Raw genomic sequence first — 22,082 nt, forward strand, 5'->3', positions numbered from 1 at the left:
CAGGAAATCCTTCCTGGTCCTCCATGAGGCTCATCTCCTGACTGCTTCCAGAAGGTGGGTGTAGGTGGATGTTCTGCCATGGCACGCCTCGTTATCATGATGTATAGCCTCTTGTCTGTCTCTAGACCATGTAGGCTTGTAGTTCATAAGCTGGTAACTTAGCTGTTAGTGAATTCAGTTTATGCCACATTTCCTCATTCCTTATTATAAACAGTTGCATTTTCAAATGTGTTCCTGTCCTAGTCTGTAGCGCCTTGTCTAATGGCACATTCCCAGATAAGGTGATCTGTGGTGTCGACTGCTCTACATTTACACTGGTGTCCAAAATTAAAGTAACAAATGGAAAGTTTGCAAGGCTGCATTTATTTTGCCACAAAAACAGTATGAACAGGTCATAGTAAAGTAGAAATAATGTAAATAATACAAAATGTAAACAACTGCAACATGCATAATGATACACAAAACTGTCCTTTCTTTTTTCCACCTTAATGGATTTGCACACACACTTCCACAACTGGTTAATGTGGTCAGTATAGGGTATGAGTTCTTCTGGCAACAAAATAGGCCTGATGGCAGGGAATGCTGTAAATGATGTCATCAATCTCACATTGACGCCAAAACACCCATTGTTCCTGCAGAGCTTCTCACAAAGCTTGGAGAGTGGTTGGTGGATGCTGACGTGATGCAACACGTCTCCCAAGTGCATCCCAGGCATGCTCTATGGGATTCAAGTCAGGAGAGCATGCAAGCCATGCCATGTGTGCAATATCTTCCATTTCCAAGAGAACATCAAAAATCCGTGCTCTATGAGACTGATCATTATCATCCATCAATACAAAGTCTGGGGCCACAGCACCTCGCAGCAACCACACATGAGGTCCCAATATCTCGGCATGAAACCTGACAGCAGTTAGACCTTGCTGATTCACCCATACAATTTCATGAACAGGTGTTCGTGTGGTCAACAGATTCCCTGCCCACACCATTAGGGATCCTCCTCGATACTGCTCTCTTTCCACAATGTTTGGGTCCGAAAATTGTGTTCCACGTTCCCTCCAGATGCAGATCTATCGAGAATCACTCTCCAGACCAAATCGAGACTCACTGTGAAAAGAACATTAGCCTACTGTTCAACTGTCCAGGAGGCATGTTGATGACTGCATTCTAGATATTCCCTTATGTGAAGATGCGTCAGAGGTACACATACAGCAGATCTCCAACAATAAAGGTCACTCTACTGAAGCCTTCTGTACCCGTTTGCCTTCATACAACATATCCAGTGGATGCAGTGAGATCAGATGCCAGTTGCCGTGCAATACTACGGCAGTTCCATCGTGCACTTGCAGTCAAATAACTGTTGTCAATTTCTGACGTCACACATGGTTGGCCCTGCTCTGGTATTCAGCATACAGTTTCGGTCTCTCTAAACTGTTGACACATCCAAAAAACAAAAGAATGATTCACATTAAGCTATCAGACCACATCAGTTTGTGACTGCCCTGCTTCCATTCTTCTTATGGCCCTGCACTGCAGAGAATCTGGTAAGCGTCTTCTCTATGCCATACTGCACCGTCTGCGGCTGTGTACACGGCGATTGTGGTAGTGGAACTACCCAACAAACACTACCCCGTTTGACAGAACCCTGATGTTACCATTGGCATAGTTGTCTGTTTACCGGAATGTCATCTTCCGTGCAAAAGATGATCATACAAACATTTGTTGACAGTTTTATGATTATACTGTAAATTAGCGAAAGGGAAATAGCAGTTTGTTGCTTTAATTTTGGACAACAGTGTACCAATATCTGTGGTGTGGTGCTGTATTTTTAGTAAGTAGCTGGGATACTGACAATGTTCAGACAGGTACTGTACAGATACCTTGGTCGGAAGGAAGTATGTCATTCTTGTTCTTTCTTGTATGTTAGAAAGGAGCTGGTAGGTTGTCCTCCCTGTTTCTGTCCTGTACCAGATTTCTTGCCATTCTCAATCAATGCATGCCTTTTTTTCCTTACTCATTACAGTTCTTGTGCCCAGTATCTCCTTTACCTTGTCATGTTCACACTTTCCTACTGCTCTCCCTTCACTCTTTCCTACTGCTAGGTCTAGAGGTAGCAAGCCTAATTCCATCAGCAGCACCTCAGTGTTGTTCTACATGTGCCTGTCAGATACCAGAGAACACTTCTCTGTGCTTACCATACAGCCTGTGCTGTTTTTACCTTTCTGGCTCTATGAGCACAAGCTCCTAACAGCAAGTAAGATTGTGTCGTGGTACTTTTTATTGCACTTTGTGGCAGATGAAAACTTCTTTAGCCAATTGTTGCTACTGTATTTTGGATTTTAGTGCCTCTCTGGCACATGATTTCTATATGTGCATGAAAGTTTTGCTTTATAACTTATTTTCTTTTCATAGGCTGGTAATTTATTCTGACTGTGGGATTTCTCATTCTTGATAATGTTCCTTTTAGTAAAATAAACTGTACTGTGCACTGCTATCATTAGTTTGTTTTCTACGCACCAGCTGCTTAGCTGTCAAGAACTACCCACCTGTTTTCCTCTAATAAATTAAACACAAAGTAATATGAGCTTATACATGAAATCTAACGTATTCAACTATATCTACACAGGTAAATTAAAATTTTATCCTGGGTCTCTGTATCAGCCGAGGTGACTGCTTGCTCCAACACTGGGCACTTGTTGTTCCCTGTTACAAGTTGTTTTGGCCACATCCCTAATAGCTTTGTGACTTGTGGGCAGTTCTAGAATAGTCACTCTGCCAGAGTGTGAGCAATGATGATGGACACTGAAGCCTCTTTGACAAATTTCCTTTTAATGGTGTGCTGTAACATTAGCAGCTGCTATACTATAGTGCGTGGTTGCTAACTAGCTTTGGCACAAAGGCTACAAATAGGGCTTGTTCTGAAAGCTCCCCTTGCCAGTCTGATAAATAAAAATTGTGTGAGTGCTGACTAATATAAACATTTTAGGCAAATTTACTTTTGGCTGAATCATGAATGGTACACACACATTCTAGACAGGACCATGTGAACGCTTTCTAAAATTGCTGTAGACAAGACCTGTCTGTATACCATGCCTTTCCATAGATTCACTTTGAAACATCTAGAGCTTTAAGGGCTCCTATTCTAGTATTCCACAAATATAGCCATGTGAGCCTTTGATCAAATATGAGATGATGATTAAAATGGAAAATGGTGCTGTTAAAATGCAGTTCCAGTTCACTAATATTGTGTAATTGATAATCTCTGGATAAAAGATAGGAGGAGTAGTAGTAGTAAATAATCTAATTATCAGCACAGTGAAGTCTTTACTGGTCTCTTCACCATGCCAGTTATGCTTTTTGTAACCATGGAGAGGAGGGTAAAACTTAAAATGCTGCCTGAAGGGCCACCAATTTCCTGCGCAAAACTGTCTGAGAGCACGTCTCCTATTCAATGACTGCTCTGTAAGGAAATATTTTAATAAAATCGGCAACCTTCCATGGAGGACCTAGTTGTGAAGTTGTCTGAGTATGTTGTGGTCCCACACATTAAGAGTCAAAGAGAACAGACTTATTGCTTGTTCAGCCACGAAGGATCCTACAGTCCTCAAGTCATATAATGGGCTTCTTTGCAGCGTGACAAGTGTCCACATGGGCAGTGTGACATTATCTGGAGCAGCATGGATGATCAGCAGAATGGTTATTGTTGTCACTTCCCTCGACACAGCAGCAGACAGAGGCATGCCGACAGTGGTGCGCTGAATAATACAGTCTTTACAGAGCAGTTCCAGTTCTGTGTACAGCATCATGTTGGATATATCCATGTGTGGAGGCTCCGAGGAGACTGAACATTGCCAGATTGGATTTGTCATTGTAATAACAGGCCTAACACCTTCTGCAGTGGTATGTGGTGTCAACGTGTACGTAACATGATCACCTCTGGTTCACTTAAATAGTAATTTGGAGATTAAATATTATATCTAAGATGTTTTAGAGCCCATGGCTGTGGCCTACTTATGATGTCTCTGTGACATTATCCTTCAATGAGATAATGCTAGATTGTGGGTTGCACATGCTCTCCTGACCTACCTCAATACGGAGGATATTTGACTGTTGTCCTCGCCAGCAAATTCTCCAGATCTCTCACCCATTGAAAATATCTCATCGTGGGTTGCCAAAAGACTGGCACACAACCATTCATCAGTACAACTGATGACCTCTAGCATAGAGTTGAAGCAACACGGAATGACATACTCGTACCTGTCATCCAAGCTCAGTTTTAACGGAGGCCCATCCAGGTTAGAGCCATTGCTGCCGACAGGGGATGCAGCTCTTCATACAAAGTGTTCCACCCTGTATACCCCTATATCACCCAAAATTTTAATCATTCATGCTTCCTACTAAACTGCATACATACAAAATGTAAACTTTTGTTATTTGCTATTCTCCCGTGTATTGCAGTTTTAATGGACAATAGTATAGCTGATAATCCTTCCACAACCATCATGTTATCAGGTGGAATTATTTTTATACCAGGTCTAATAAGGAGAAAATGATTTTAATTGACTTATCATTAAGAATATTTGATGTTAAATGAATTGAACAGTATATTTACCATCTCATATTTGTTGAATTCATTATGATGGAAAACATTTCTTTCCAGTTTTTTTACAAAAAACAATCTCAACATGCACATTAAATGACCATAAGTAATTGAACTGTCATTGGTGTACCAAAGTTAGTTCCCGCTCCATCATTTCACCCACAAAAGACTTCTTGAGCTACTAGATCAGTCTTAAAAAAATATTTAATTTTAAAAACAGTTTAAGAACGTGGTCTTTCACCAAAGTATACCACTAATCTTAGTACTGGAATAAATAACAATAAAGACAACTTCCACTAAGGGAAAACATCAAACTGCAAAGTTAAGCCCCTTTAGCAACACAGTTTCATTAGTGAGAGAAATAATTAAATTTTACTGAACAAACCTTTCATGGGTGATAAGTTACCTTCTGTATATATGGTTCTCGGGCAAGACGTCGGCTGTCATAGTGAAAACTCCACAATATTTCATCAGCGCAACTGGCCGACATCTTCAGGTGCGACGAACACACTGCTACACAATGAGTAGAGCCCCCTATTTATGCCAGTCTTAGGCAGGAAATGCGCATGCGTGGAAGGTGCCAAATTCGATGGCCAATAGCGACAATATCAACCGATAGTTGGAAGGACAGCAATGACACCTACAAGATGAAGAACCAAAGACTTCGGCACACACATGTGGAGGCTACCGCTGCTGCTCTGCACTGCCAACGGCCACCCCAGCGACCTCTGTCAGAAGCCGCGAGCAAAAATGCGCGTCCACGCAAGACGCGTGACTATCCTCCCGTTGTCAACAGAATATTTATGTTGCTGCGAATCGTCATCCGTCGTATGACCGATAGTACTCCTCTCTGCTCGATGCGACTATAATATGGCCACTGCTGGATCCCAAGCTGTACTGAGCTGAAAGCCCGTGTGTCTGTTTACAAAGATTCATCAAACTACGTATTTCCACTGTTTCCTTACCGTGTCTCTGTTTACAAAGATTCATCGAGCTACGTATTTCCACTGCTTCCTTAATAACACTGTCCCAGTACGAACTCGTCGATGCGAGAATTTTGGTGTGTTGATAACTCATAGAATGGCCTGTACTGAGACAATGCTCGGCCACTGCAGACTTCTCTGGCTACTTCAGATGAGTGTAGTGTCGGTGTTCAGTACATCTCTCTTCTACAGTGCGACAAGTTTGTCTGATGTATGACATGCCGCAGCTAAAAGGAATCTCGTAAATGCCGGGTCTTCTTAGGCCAAGGCTGTCCTTAGATGAGCCCAAGAGAGCTCCGAGTTTTGCCGGCGGACAAAAGACACATTTAACTTTATGTCTCTTCTATAATCTTCCTATTTTTGAAGAGACACCGCCGATGTATGGCAAGATGACCATTCCCCTCTGTTCTTCGACTTCTTCCAGTTCCTCACATTGGGTAACCCGCTTCGGGTGTAAGGCATGATGAATTTCCCGTTTGGAATATCCATTTTGTTGGAAAGTGCTACGCAGATGGGGTAGCTCATTAGATGAGCTGTCTGAGTCTGATATGGCTGGTGCTCTGTGAACCAACGTCCTAAGCATGCCACTTCTTTGCGAAGGATGGTGACAACTGGTGGCCTGTAGGTATAAGTCCATGTGTGTTGGTTTATGGTACACTGCATGACCTAATGTGTCATCTTCTTTTCTCCGTACCAACACATCCAGGAATGCAAGTTCGCCATTTTTCTCCATCTGCATAGTGAACTTGATGTTGGGATGAAGCAAGTTAAGATGCTCAAGAAATACATTCAGCGACACAGTGCCATGAGGGCAGATAAAAAAGTTGTCGTCCGCATATCACCAAAAACACATAGGTTTCAAATCCAACAACTGGAGTGCTCTCTCCTCGAAGTCTTCGGAGTGCTCTCTCCTCGAAGTCTTCCATAAAAAGATTAGCCGCAATGGGTTACAAGGGACTACTCATTACGACAGCGCCAGTCTGTTCCAAGTATTGTCCATTGAATAAAAAGTACGTCAAGGTGAGCGCATGTTGGAATAAGTCTAAAAGTTCCCCATCCAGCTTCTCACTAATGAGCAACAACGATTCCTGCAATGGTACTCGAGTAAAAAGTGAGACTACGTCGAAACTTACAAGTATATCTGCTGGTGCGAGTTGTAAGTTCTTGAGCCGACGAATAAAGTCTTGTGAGTTACAGATATGATGGTCACACTTTCCTACTAAAGGGCTTAGTTGCGCTGCCAGATGTTTCGCGAGATTATACGTTGGTGCCCCAATATTACTCACAATAGGCCACTGTCGCACACTATCCTTGTGAATTTTGGGCAATCCATATAGCCTGGGAGGTACGGGCGCCTGTGTACGTAGTCTCTTAGCAACCACATCAGAGATCGTGCTGTTCTTGAGGAGCTCCAAAGTTTTTCACTGAATTTTGGCTGTGGGATCCTTATTTAGCATGCGATATGCGGAGTCGTTCAAAAGCTGGTGCACCTTGCTCAGATACATTGACGTGGAGAGGGTAACAGTCGCATTTTCCTTATCCGTCGGTAAAATCACAATATCAGGATCTTCTCGTAGGAACCGAACCACTGACCTCTTTGCAGCAGAACAGCACGATCTCCAATGTGGTTGCTAAGAGACTATGTACACAGGAGCCCGTACCTCCCAGGCTATATGGATTGCCCAAAATTCTCAAGGACAATGGGCCACTGTGGCCTATTGTGAGTAATACTGGGGCACCAACGTATAATCTCACGAAACATCTGGCAGCGCAACTGAGCCCTTTAGTAGGAAAGTGTGACCACCATATCTGTAACTCACAAGACTTTATTCATCAGCTCAAGAACTTACGACTAGCACCATCAGATATACTCGTAAGTTTTGACATAGTCTCACATTTTACTGAAGTACCATTGCAGGAATCGTTGCTCATTAGCGAGAAGCTGGATGGGTAACTTTTAGACTTATTCCAACATGTGGTCACCTCGATTTACTTTTTATTCAATGGACAATACTTTGAACAGACTGACGCCATCGCAATCGGTAGTCCCTTGTAACCCATTGCGGCTAATCTTTTTATGGAAGACTTCGAGGAGAGAGCACGCCAGTCATCGGATTTGGAACCTACGTGTTTTTGGCGATATGTGGACAACACCTTTGTTATCTGGCCTCACTGCATCGCTGAACGTATTTCTTGAGCATCTTAACTCACTTCATCCTAACATCAAGTTCACTATGGAGATGGAGAAAAACGGCAAACTTGCATTCCTGGATGTGTTGGTATGGAGAAAAGAAGATGGCATATTAGGTCACGCAGTGTACCGTAAACCAACACACACGGACGTATACTTACAGGCCACCAGTTGTCACCGTTCTTCGCAACGAAATGGCGTACTTAGGACGTTGGTTCACAGAGCACCAGCCATATCAGACTCAGACAGCTCATCTAATGAGCTACCCCATCTGCGTAGCACTTTCCAACAAAATGGATATTCCAAACGGGAGATTCACCGTGCCTTACACCCGAAGCGGGTTATCCAACGTGAGGAACTGGAAGAAGGCGAAGAACAAAGGGGAATGGTCATCTTGCCGTACATCAGCGGTGTCTCTTCAAAAATAGGAAGATTATTGAAGAGGCATTAAGTTAAATGTGTCTTTCGTCCGCCGGCAAAAGCTCACGAGCTCTCTTGGGCTTATCTAAGGACAGCCTTGGCCTAAGAACACCCGGTGTTTACGAGATTCCTTGTAGCTGCGACATGTCGTACATCGGACAAACTTGTCGCACTGTAGAATAGAGATGTACTGAACACAGACACTACACTCATCTGAAGCAACCAGAGTAGTCTGCAGTGGCCGAGCATTGTCTCAGTACAGGCCATTCTATTAATTATCAACACATCAAAATTCTCGCATTGACGAGTTCGTACTGGGACAGTGTTATTAAGGAAGCACTGGAAATACGTAGCTCGATGAATCTTGTAAAACACAGACATGGGCTTTCAGCTCAGTACAGTTTGGAATCCAGCAGTGGCCATATTGAAGTCGCATCGAGCAGAGAGGAGTACTATTGGTCATACGACAGATGACGATTCGGCAGCAACATAAATATTCTGCTGACAACGGGAGGATAGTCACATGCCTTTCATGGATGCGCATTTTTGCTTGCGGCTTCTGACAGAGGTCACTGGGGCGACCGACGGCAGCGCAGAGCAGCAGCGGCAGCCTCTGCGTGTGTGCCGAGGTCTTTGATTCTTCATCTTGTAGGTGTCATTGCTGTCCTTCAGCTATCGGTTGATATTGTTACTATTGGCCACCGAATTTTGCGCCTTCCTCAGATGCGCACTTCCTGCCTAAGACTGGCATAAATAGGGGGCTCTAGTCATGCCTTAGCAGTGTGTTTGTCGCTCCTTAAGATGTCGGCCAGTTGCGCTGATGAAATATTGTGGAGTTTTCACTATGACATCCAACGTCTCGCCCGAGAACCATATATACAACATGTCTGTTGGGAAAGCCTCAAGCAACACAAGTTACCTTCTCATTAAACAAATTATGCTGCTGTATGTCATGTCACTGATGTTCCTTGCTCTTTTTCCTAACTTTCCTGATCATCTGTCCAACATGAGTCATCCCCACTAAGTGGGCCAATGATCCCCACCTGACCCTCTTCGTTCTGAATGTAATTTTGTACAGATGCTCCTTACAGACGAAAAAATAAACTGTGCAAAATTTGATCTCAATGTACAAAAAATTCAAGATACAATAGGGAGCTGCAAAATACCATACAAGCTTTACTACAGTTTTTGTCGTATTTAGGATGAATTAAAATTGCAACTAGTAGAAATCCAAAGCAGATATTTGGATCACATGTACATTATTTGTGCTCAACATGATGTTAACTGCCATTCAGCTTTTTCGTGCTACATAAGATCAGAGCTGGGGTGGAGTCAATGTAAATTTCCACACATACATGCCACTGAAGGGTATGTAAATGATTAGAATTGCAATTCTCTGTGACACATAGAACGAAAACCAGAGTGCATCAGTGTTGTTGGTTTTTAGTGCTGTTATTAGGCCTGATACGTTACATAAGTAGTGCAAACAGTGTCAGATGTTGAGTGTCTACTGTGAAGGACACAAAGACATCACATGTTCGTGTGAGACAACGTTATCGGCACCTGACAAGAGTCTGAAAGGGGCCTCCTTGTGGGTCTCAGTTTGGCTGGGTCAAATCGAGGTCAAACCGTGCACTATCCCGATTTGTGGGAAATTAGGATTTAACATTGGACTGCACGGGAACATGAGGGCAGTACTTCTCTTCATCAGGATTCTGGTCCACTACATCTGCCACAACAAGCAAGGATTTGTGTATTGTGTACAAACTGTATTGTAATCCTTTCACATCTATGCCTGCCATTCAACAACAAATAATAGACTCCACCATTCTGTGTCATACTGCACCCACTGGTTGGAGACTAGCAGCAGCCTGACTGGAGAATTAATGTCCCATGCATAGGCTGTCATTAACACCACAACAAAAACAGCTGCATTTGTTGTATTTTCACAACTGGGAAGCATTGACAGCTAACAAGTCACGTTGCACTATGTTCAGCAATGAATCGCAGTTCCACGGACGACTATCATCGACAAGTATGGCAGTGACCTAGGGAAACTTCCCATTCTTCCAACATTCCGGAGAGGCATGGCGTTGTTACAACTTATGTAATGGTGTGGGGAGGCACCAGGTATGATTTCAGGTCATGGCTGTTAGTGACTGAGTGAACTTGGATGGCACAGTGGTACATCACAGACATCCTGCACTCTCATGAGTTACATCTCATGTGACAGTATCATGGTGCCATTTTTCAACAAGACAATGTTCATCTACACATGGCATGTGTCTATGAACAGTCTGCATGATACTGGGGTACTCCCATGGCCAGAAAAATCTCCAAATCAGTCCCTGATAGAACATGTGTGGAACCAGCTCAGATGTCAACTCCATGCCAGTGCCAACATTCAGGATATCAACAGCCCGTTACAAAATTTTTTTTGTGGGCCAGTTTGCCTCTGGAGAGGATACAACAACCTGATCACACCCTTCCCGACTCGGTCAGTGCATGCACCCAGGCCAGAGGAGATGCAGTATCATACTGGTAAGTGGGATCATATTACCAAGTTCTTTGTAAATCTGACTTAAATTTTGTAATCAATGAAATACAATTATATAACATCTCAGCCCATTAAGTTTAATTTTGTTTCCTCCTGCCTTTATGTGTGCTTCACTTTATTGGCAGGCAGTGTATACTGAGTACCCTTTAGTGCTTCCACAGTGAAGTTACTTGTATCTTGCTTCAACCTGCCATAAACAGCAACCTGTCTACTAATTTCATTTTATACTAGACAAATATTGTGCTTTATGTCTAACAGTGAACTTTTTTTTTTTTTTTTGAAACTTTTTGACATTTTAGAGGAGAACTGTCATTACATGACAAAATTGATTTGATCCTTACAGCAGTTTCCATTTGTTCGTCACCACGATCAGCATCTGAAGCCTTTGTAAGATAACAGAGCAGCAAATTTCTTGTGAATCTCACTCTGGTCTATTGGGCACAATTTTTGTGGTCTTCCTTAATTCAGCATCTCTTACTTTATCAAGAGCATGTAACACCTTTTTCATGACACTTATTTTGACAAAAGGATTGCAGCAGTGCTTTTACAGAGATTCAAACTAAGATGCAAGGCTTGTTGATCAGGTTGAAATTTGTTCAGTGGCACAAGTCTTATTTTTACCATTACTAAGAAGAACTTGATGGCACTTTGAACTGTCGAAACTACTAATAGTACAAGTTGACAAGTCTGTCCTAAGAAAATAATTTTAATTGGATGCCCTCATGTTACAGCAACTTGAAGCTGCTTAGTTTACGAGAATTACTCTTTATTTAAACTTAACAACTGTGATGGAAATACACAGCTCACTGTGTTCTTGAATCAAAAGTATTTAAGTTCTTTGTTTGCAGTTTTTAATGAGAAAAGGCTACCACTCACCTATAGACGATTTGTACAAATGTACTACTTCAAGTAGTACACATATCCACACAGACTCATTTCCAGACACACATATAGGATAATGTACACTATGTTTTAGGTGGTTGCAACCACTAACTATTGTCACGTATATTGTCTTTCGGAAGCACAGAGGACACACTTAATTTAAAAAATGTACTTCAGCCTTAAGTGTCATCAGCTTAATAATCAGGCAGTCACCAACAATGAAAATGCAGCATAATAATTGTGTGCCTGGCAACAATTATATTTGGACATGTCTTGCACTTTAAGTATATTCATAAAATCATCTACTGGTGAGTGGTAGCCTGCTCCTTTTTCATTATTTCCATCCCAGATTTCCAATGTGATAAAACTTTCTTGGTTGTGATTAGATATATATAAGTAGTAAATATATCAGAAAATGTACAAAATTACAGCACCTATAAATAACAGAAATGTATCAAACATTACATATAACAGTAGTTTGTGAAAGTCTGATGATAATATTTTCATGTTCATATTTAAACCTTATCTAGAGGATCTCCAAAACAAACAAAATGTTTCCAAGCACAAAAACATATGTTCTTTGAAATAAATATGAAGAAAATATGGGGCTATAATATTTAACAACATGATATCAGAGTATGCACATATTTGATGTTGAAGTTTTGATGGCATGTTTACACATTAATAACTTCCAGAATACTCACAAACTGCTGCAGTTTGGTAGAACTGGCAGTAAGTAAACATTCTGCAAAATCTACTAAAGGGCACTCAGTGTACTTCATTCTAAGATTACTGCAGACACAAAATACATAATTGAAAAACTGTTGTAATTGGTTTTTCCCCAACTCTGAGCTCCTGTAGAACAAAAACTTTGAATGATTCAGCTTTCTTTCTCAGTCTCAATTTCTTCCACAGATAATATTTTCTTCCACCGCAACCCCCTTTCAAAGTATTGATAAAAACTCCAATTTCTTTTGAACATTATTAAGAGAGTCTTATTTATCAGTTAAGGTTTCCTTTGTTTCATGTTGTATACAAACTCTGTGAGGAACAGTCCTCAGACTTTTTTTTTGTGACGTATGGTACAGATGGTGATAGCTCGAGTCATGGAGATAGAGGCTGGTGTATGTGGATTTTCCTACATACCATGCCTCAGACATCCTTAAGCATTTCCCTCAATACATCACGGAAAGGTAGTTGGTTTCTTTTAAGTTCCATCATAAATTTCATATTAGGAATATTGTCTTGAACTTAGCAGACTCTAATGCTTTTCTCTCAAAATATTTCATGTATAGGTACAATACAACCAGTAATAAGGCACTATCCAGTGCTATCCAATTAGATTGTTGATAATTTTTGCCATCAAAAATGAAGCTGATAATGCACAACGTCTGAATAGTTCTGCAAAACAATCATTTAACTTTTCACAAATTGCTTCCAGGGATTCCAGACTTCCCACCAAGAGGAAGACACCTCAAAACTAATCTTAAATATTCATATCCTGAAGACTCAATCATCTGAGGTACTGGACAAATTCAGAAGAGATGTGAATTTTGTGTCCCCACTTCCTTATGTACTCACTGAGAAAACATTTCAACTTTTTGTCAACTGCTATGTGGGTTTGGCAGTGTTACTAGTAAGTGATTTCAGAGGATGCTTCCTTATGTACCTAAGGAAGCCCATTCAATCCTGGTCCCACAGCTGTTAAAGATCAAAAATCTTTAAGGACTATGTGGCAAGCTTAACGTACTGAAAAGAGTGCTCACCACCACCACCACCACCACCTTCTTTTCCTTCTTCCTCTCCATTTTATTGTTGGTGGTTGAGACTGCCTGCAAGCATCATCATTGAACAGATTGAAAATTTTCTTTCTGTAGTCCACACATTATATTATGACCTTGTGTTGCCTTCCAGGCAAGTAAGATTACAGTTAATTTGTCCTCACACATATTTCTAGATATCATTCCAATTTTCTTGAAGACATGGAATTTAAACATTGACACACTGGTGAGTATTTTAGATGTTTCGTGGCAGCACTATGCTGAGAGTTCTGGTGTGAGTGAGGCAGCTATATGCTCCAGAGAGCTGAGATAATCTGTTATTGGTAGAATTCAGCCCTTTGCTAAGGACTTCTGCACTACCCCCTGTCCACATATTTCTTAGTGAAGTTAATTTCTGTAGACATCCTACTTCCTTTTTGGATTTTTCTGTGAGTGATCGGATTTGCCTCCTGCTGTCCAAACTCCTTCACAACTGCTATCTTCAGCTTGTCATGGTGTTGATTTGTCAACCCATTCCCAAGACTAGCAGAGATGATATATGACGTTGACGATGGAGGTGAAGAAGCTACTTTAAATTGATATCTTCCATTCTTTAGATGTCATGAAGCTTTTCTCATGCTGGTACCAGGTGTGTATGGTGTTTAATCCTCTGTGGCATGTTAATATGGTGTTTGAGTTTGGTGAACAAAGGTACAACTTTTTCGACCTAAAATCTTGTCAGTAAGATCAGGGGTCTCAGAATTCTTCATTTCTTCTCAAGGAGCTTATCCAACTTCTGTACGTAACAGAACATCTTATACTTAGACAGTAAGGTAATATGACTCCTGAAATTTTATCAACATATGAGGTGCTATTCAAAATTTTCAGGACTGGTGCTGCCCTCTGTTGAAAACGTTACCTTTGGACTAATGGTCACCATCACCCTCGAAGTAGTTTCCATTCGCACATACACACCAGTGCCAGCACTTCTGCCACTGGTCAAACATTTTCCGGAAGTCCTGTTCTTTGAGGGTGTTTATCACCGCCAGCGATGCTTCTTGAATCCTCTCTAGTGTCGAACCAGTGGCCTTTCAACTTGAGTTTCAGTTTTGGGAATAGCACGAAGTTGCAAGTTGCAAATCTGGCGAGTATGGTGGGTGGGGTACAACCGCCATGTTGTTTTTTGCCAAAAAGGTCCTGTTGAGCAAGGATTGTCATGATGCAGCAGCCAGTTCCCTTGATGCCCAAGTTCGGGCCATTGTTGGCGCACGTTTTCACGGAGCTGTCTCAAAACGTCAAAGTAGTACGCACAATTCACTGTTCGGTTGGGTGGGATGAATTCTTTGTGCACAATTCCCTTGGTATCAAAGAAAATGATGATCATGCTCTTCACCTGTCTTGCTTTTTTGGGTCTTGGAGAGCCCGGGCTCTTCCACTCAAACACACGCGTACGGCTCATGCTCTGTCCCCCAAACACTTGTTGAATCACTGCAAAGGTCTACGTAGCACTTTTCCCAAGATTCGCACAGAATTTTATACACAAGCGCTGATCTGTTCGCAGATCCATTGTAAAATCACCACACACCAAACAGAGCCTTACGGAAATCACTGTGGACACAGAACATGTCCTCCCAGCTGAATGCCACTCCGCACACTGACTCGTCAGATATGCAGCTCTCGTCACCTAGTGGTGCACAGATCTACTACTCCTCCTTTTCAGATGGCAGCACCAGTCCCGAAAATTTTGGATTCCACCTCATAAGCCATGTGTATCCTTCCTTCTTGGATGCCAATTAGACTTTAGAATTGTTGGCTTTGAAGTTATGAAAGCACAGCTCTATTTCTGGAACCTACAATGATCTTTTATGCACAATTATTTTCCCATGCCTGTACCATTATTCCACAAAACACACACCACTTCAGTGTTTTCCAGCTGTACCACATCTGAGACCTTTATAAACAAAGACACTGATTTCATTTTAAGCAATGCTTAGGATCAAACATTCCATTTATAATTATATCATCCCTCACCCCTTCACTCACAGTTGAAAAACACTAAGGACATTTCCATTTCACTGTAAAATGATGTTGGTGAAGGAAAACAACCTGGCTCCAAAGAACTGTAAGAGCAAAACCAACAACTCTTCACAGTCTAGTTGGAACTGAGGCATTGTGGGCATAAAAGATTATCAGATGAACAACCTGAAAATGATGACTAGACCAGTAGTTTAACTACTGTAAGCAAAATGGAACTGTTAACTTTGCCAGGAAATATTTCATTAATCAAGAATGCTGAGGAAACAAAAAAAATCACACAGTAAGTTTGCATACAATAATGCTAATCCTTGCTTTTCCGAAAGCTTACCTTCATGTCTGCTATGAACACATTCCTATAGGTTACATGTCTCATACTATTATATTAGGGAGTAGTGAGTGTGGCAGCTGGGAGGAGTAGGTCAGTTCTTTTACCCTTCATCTTCCCTCCATTTCTAAGTACCAATGAGAAGCCTTTGCCTTATTCTACCTTTGTCCAAGACTCTAAGCTTACACTGTTCCTACAGTTTCATTCCTGCCACAGGTGCCGCCAAGGTAGCATCACTAGAAGTAACAACTAAGAACTGAACATCTATCATTAACAGGGTTAATGTTGCAATACTGCAATTTATTCATCTTGTTACTGGCATAACTTCGTGTCTCCTGACTATAAAGAAAATGCTGATGTGTGTGCTGTATGGAAAAGTGCATCTACAAAGAGAGAGTAGTAACTTTCACCACATAATACATGACAGAGAAGTGATTTTCACCACATAATACTGTTATTTCTGTTCGCAAGTTAAAACAACTGAGTTCTGAGACACATGGAGCCAAACAAATGAAGTCATACATGACGTATGTCAATTTTTTCACAAGCTTAAAAATGATGCCAGAAGTGATAAAATTTTATTCACATCATACACTGCAACAGTAAAGGTGTAAGGTGTATTGCTGCGAAACTGTACAGAGAATAAATGCAGAAGCGCGAACAATGGAAGCCCGTGATCAAGAAATGATGTTTTTTCCATTTCTGAGAAAAGACATTAGTGGGAGAACCTCACTGATTTGGACGACTTCCAGGAAGACCTTATTCATCATAATGTATTGGAATTCTGTACACATAGTGAGTATCCTACAGGTTCAATCACATCCCAGATGTGTTCAATCGGGTTCAGATCTGGCAAGCTGAGGAGTCAGCCCTTCAATTGGAACTTGTCACTGTGGTCCTTGAACCACAACATCATACTTCTGGCCTTGTGACATGGTGCATTATCTTGCTGAAAACTTTCACTGCCGTCGGGAAACATGATCACCATGAAGGAGTGTACGTGGTCTACAACCAGTGTAAGATACTCCTTGGCTATCACAGTGCCTTGCATGAGCTACACTGGACCCATGGATGCCCACATGAATGTTTCTCAGAGCATAATGGATCAACCGCTGGCTTGTCTACGTCCCGCATTACAGGTGTCAAGAAGCTGTTCCCCTGGAAAACGATGCATTTGCACCCTCCCATCAGCATGATGAAGAAGGTATTAGGACTCATCAGACCATGCAACACACTGCCACTGTGTAAATGTCCAGTGTCGATGGTCACATGCCCATTTCAGCCATAGTTGGAGCTGTCGTGGTGTTAATATTAGTGGGTGCATGGCTCGTCAACTGCAGAGGCACATCGTTATGAGTGTTTGGTGCACTGTGTGTTCAGACATGCTTGTAATCTGCCCAGCATAAAAGTCTGATGTTAGTTTTGCCACAAGTTGCAGCCTGTCCTGTTTTACCAGTCAGCCCAGCCTACGACATCCGATATCTGTAATGAGGGGTGGCCTCTCAACCGCCCAATGTCTGGGAGTGGTTTCATCTTGGTTTCGTCACATGCTGAAGACACTCACCACATATTGGTCAAACTCAAACAGATCGCACACCTTCCTCATTCTACAACGCGGACAGCACACTCACTGATACTACACACATTGTGCATGTGTCTGACTAGCTGTCATTCGTCACCAGGTGACGCTGCTATTACCTGGACGGGTTTATATCGATAGTAGGTTGGTAAATGATGTTTCACATGACAAGATTGCTTTCACAGGGAGCCACCACTGGAGTTGAAAAATTCTGCTTTGTGATTCAGGTACAGAACATGTAATGATGGAAGATGCATTCTGTTGGAGAGATTCAATACTGTTGTGGATAGGACTACTTTCCTACAAAAAAATCCACAATATCAGGAAAGAAAATCATTGTTGCCCTATTATTAATCTCTATGAGACCTGGCTCAGTGAAAACCACACCAGAAAGCACATTCGGCTGCACTCTAAAAGCAATGGCGGGTTGAAAGTACCAACAGGCAAAGGAAACAGACCAAATTGAGTGATTACCATGAAGAAATGAATAGTAATGTATTTAAACACTGGTTTTTAGATTTGTTCCATGGTTCAGAAGAGAGTTGTGTGATCGTCAAGGATAACTCAACTTATCATTCAAGAAAAATGGAGAAAATTTCTAATTCGGATACAAAGAAGGAAGAAACTGTACATTGGCTAAGTGGCTAGAAGAGAAAACTATTTCAGTTTCAAACTGCTATAAAAAAGATGTTAAGTAAGTCAGGTGTCACAGGCACCTTAAAAATCAATTTTAACTTAATAGCTCAGCATTGTAAACAGGCTACAAAGTTGTGTAGCTGCCTTCTATCACTGCCAATATAACATGACAGAAAAAGTGTTGGTCCTAATGAAAGGAAAGATCACATGAAGTTACTTCTTGAGGAAGTAATTGATGTCACAGCGGAAAACTCAAATAAGCGTTTACGCTAAACTGAAAATCTGCAACAAAAGATTTTCTGAAGGAAGGCATCCAAGAAAAGTTCATTGAAAGCATCTTCACTGCTTTAAATGACATTTTCTTGGCATATGGCTTTTCACCTAATGAACTGTTGTTTAAAATAAGTTATTTCTGCTTCTCATCATAAAACCTTTACTGAAATGTGCTACCTGACAATTTCAGGTATCATATCATTTTCAAGCAAGCACCTTCTACCCTTGTCTCTCCAGCAACCACTTCCACTGCTCCCTAGTATAGTATATGGGTGCCCTTTATAACATTAAATAAAAATGTTTCATAGCCAGTCAATGCCTCTTGTAGGAACTCAAAATGACATACAATATTTGTTACTTTCATGTTTTGGAAGAGAAAGATATTGCATAGACCCACTTCTGAGTTGTAAGGCAGGTGCACAAGTGTGTCACTTTAGTGTTAATCGAGAAATCGTTATACTTCAAAAACCCTGTGAGCTGTAATATTTTAGCAGGCACACCTTTGCTTGCTGAAAGATTTCTTCTATGAGTTTAATAAAGGCACAGAGCAGTGAATCACTTCCAGAGAATAAAGTTCCTATCCATCTTTTACCCATACTGCTTTCTATAGTCAGTTTTGTTTGACTAGCAGTATTAGGGAGTAGCCAGTACATCTGAAACTTCACCTTTGAGAGAAACTGTAACAACTACATTCGTCAATAGGTATGGTGATTGATATTAATTCTGAATCACCATAACGGAATGGCCTACATCTGTTGACAACTCTAAACCTGGAATTGCCTGTTCCTTGGTTACACAGTGCAGTGTCTGCTAATGGAAAACCCCCCTCAACATAAACACTTACGGAAGTTCTTAGAAGACAACTGCCAATAAAATGCTAAGGTTTCACTAAACGTCCTGATTTATTCACTGTACATCCTCTTCCATCACTATCTGAACAGGACCTGCATCTTCTTCAACAAATTTCCATTTTGTTCAATCAACTGAAACATGTAGCCATGAAACAATAAGTTCCAAGTGTGAGTATTCCGAATCCAAACAAATGCGCTTTGAAATTTTAGCGAATCAGCATATGTAAAATTTCTCATTTCAGCTCCATGATTGATAATGACATTACACCCTGTAGAGTACAGCAATGGAGGCCACTCTATCATTTATAATAATCACTTGTAGTCAAAACTTGGAACTGTAGATGAGATGGATGCTGCCCTTGCATTCCTTTCCTGGATATATATAAAGTGATTTTTCCACCACTAATGTTATGCTCCACTACAGTAGACAATTTTATATATAATCAGGCATCCTCACACTGTTGGTGCCTTTAGAGTTGTAATAGATTCTGACTAGATTTCCTTCAAAATCTCATTCAACTTTTTTCAAGAACCACTTCATTGCTTTAGTTCACTTCCTACATTTTTCCTTCTGCACTAAAAGTTCTATCTACTTGTTTCTTTCTAGTTGTTTTACTTTCCCCATTTCTGTTTACATGTCACTAGCAACATATTAGAGAATTTCATCTCTCGCATCTAAAAATTGTGGGATTATATTATTCTTAAAGCTAAAGCACTTTCTCCTTAATTCACTAAATGTTCTGGAGTACTCCAGATGTACAACTACACAAGAAAACTGTTTATGGATAGCACAAGCAGCAAATCATGTGGTACAGAGGGGATATCAAACATACCTCAGGCTTAGGAGCCCACAACCTGACAACCGGATCAATTCCACTGGTAGCCAAAAGACAGTAGGTTGGATGAGGCTGCAAACAATTCACAATTGAGTCATCCCCACGCAGGATTCTAATGATATTTGTTGTTCGTCTATCCCATATAAAGAAAGATCCATCATCAGAACCTGCTACAACAAACTGGCCATCACTGGAAAAGAAAATAAATTAAAAATAATATCACATAATGGTGATGGAATCTACATTACAGGGAACTCTCAATCAGAAGAAATCAAATCTAATAAATCCAGAAATTGCAGTAAAATAATGTTTAGATAACAATTGGGTGCCTTTTCACATAAGACACAGATCTCACACTGTCTCCTAATATATGCCTTTACTTGCAATTTCTTTTGTGTCAACTCCTCAGATTTTCACTTCATTTTAAGTAAAAATCATGTTTATAATAAAGTAATACAATATGACAAAACAGACGATTTTATAAATGATTAGCTGAGTACCCTGCATTGCCTGGCTATATATTTACTCCAGTCCTGTTTTAGTCCTTCTCCTCCTCCCCCTCTCTCAGTGCTTATCCTGCTCCCCCCCCCCCCACCCCCCCACCCCTGTCCATCTCCTCCCTCTTTCCTCTCTCTGCCCCCTCAGCCTCATATACTGGATGGATAAAGTCTGGGCATTTGCACATTGTGGGTTACACCCCTTTGATAGGTAGGTGGTTCTTACTCCCACATGGATTCTTTCCAGACAGTAAATGATATGTCTATCAAGTTTGGTTTGAAATCAGTCCACCTGTTTTGAAGGAGATGAGGAACATAAATATATACACTGCAGTGACAAACCTCACAGGGTATCTCCCAATAGCATGTTGGACTGCCTTTTGCATGGCACAGAGCAGCAACTCGACATGGCATGAACTCCACAAATCGTTGGATGTCCACCACAGAAATAATGAGCCATGTTGCCTCTATAGCCGTCCATAATTGCAAAAGTGCTGATGGTGCAGGATTTTGTGCACAAACTGGCCTCTCAATTAAGTCTCATTAATGTTTAGTGGGATTCGTGTGGGGAGATCTGGCTGACTAAATCAATCATTCTTATCGTCTAGAATGTACTTCAAACCAATCGCAAATAACTGTGGCCTGGTGACATGGCACATCGTTATCCATAAAAATTTCATCATTGTTTCAGATCATGACGACCATGATTGGTTGCAAATGGTCACCAAACAGCTGAACACAACCATTTCCACACAATGATCAGTTCCGGAAGATCAGAGGACCCAGTCCATTTCACGCAATCACAGCCCACACCATTACGGAGCCACCACCAGCTTGCACAGTGCCTTATGACAACTTAGGTCCATTTCTTTGTGGGGTCTGCACCACACTGGAACCCTGCCATCAGCCCTTACCAGCTGAAATTGGGTCTCATCTGATCAGGCCACAGTTTTCCAGTCATCTCCAACCAATAAGTCACGAGCCCAGGACAGGCACTGTAGCAGAGTGTATATGTGGACAATTAAAAAAAAATCCCAGGTTTCCCGGTTAAAAAAGCACTTTTTCCCATGTCAAAATACACTTCTTCCAGAATGAAAAGTACACTTTTTCCATGATGAGTGGCAGTATACTTTCCCTTGGAGCTGTAAAAATATCAATCCTTTGAATGGTAAAGGTTTTATACACCAGCATAGAACTTCCCGGCACTTCAGAGAATGAAAAAAAAAACTACGAAAAACATTTTTTTTTTGGGAAGATGTTTGATCTGCAGCAACATTTATGCTGCATATTTTCGTATTCGTATTACGAAAGTATAGATTCAAATTCAACAAAACACAGTAAGTTAGTTTCTGAAGCACTGAAATCGAGAGGGAAATGTGCTTTTGTAAGCCAATCGTAGCCCACATCATGTGATATCGCCAGCCAATGACAGCAGATATCCAGAGCATAGGACACTTGAAGTCAGCCAATAGCAACATCACTGTTAAGTAGCATCAACAAACAAATAGGAAAAGTTAATGATTTAAATTAATGTACATAGTGGAGTTACAAGAAAAGTTAAGCTTTTGCATATAATATTGGCCTTTTTGTGTGTATTACACTTTATGGTACACCCCACAAATGTGCCAGTAAAATTTTAAATAATGATATTAATGTCT

The 22,082-nt window shown here is 41.1% G+C and overlaps 1 protein-coding gene across 3 annotated transcripts in view; it reads right to left on the reverse strand.

Annotated features, from left to right (window-relative positions):
* The window catches only part of LOC124554956 (WD and tetratricopeptide repeats protein 1-like), a 202,316-nt gene that overhangs the window by 17,433 nt on the left and 162,801 nt on the right, over positions 1–22,082 (reverse strand). For 2 of the 3 annotated variants that reach the window (XM_047128661.1, XM_047128659.1), the window contains exon 14: positions 19,925–20,117. In XM_047128661.1, the coding sequence (XP_046984617.1) occupies positions 19,925–20,117 (193 nt within the window). Of the gene's footprint in view, positions 1–4,254; positions 4,358–19,924; positions 20,118–22,082 lie in introns of all 3 variants that reach the window. The other variant, XM_047128660.1, reaches the window with a different exon arrangement.

The sequence above is a fragment of the Schistocerca americana genome, chromosome X, assembly GCF_021461395.2.
Source record: "Schistocerca americana isolate TAMUIC-IGC-003095 chromosome X, iqSchAmer2.1, whole genome shotgun sequence".
Lineage (NCBI taxonomy): Eukaryota > Metazoa > Arthropoda > Insecta > Orthoptera > Acrididae > Schistocerca > Schistocerca americana.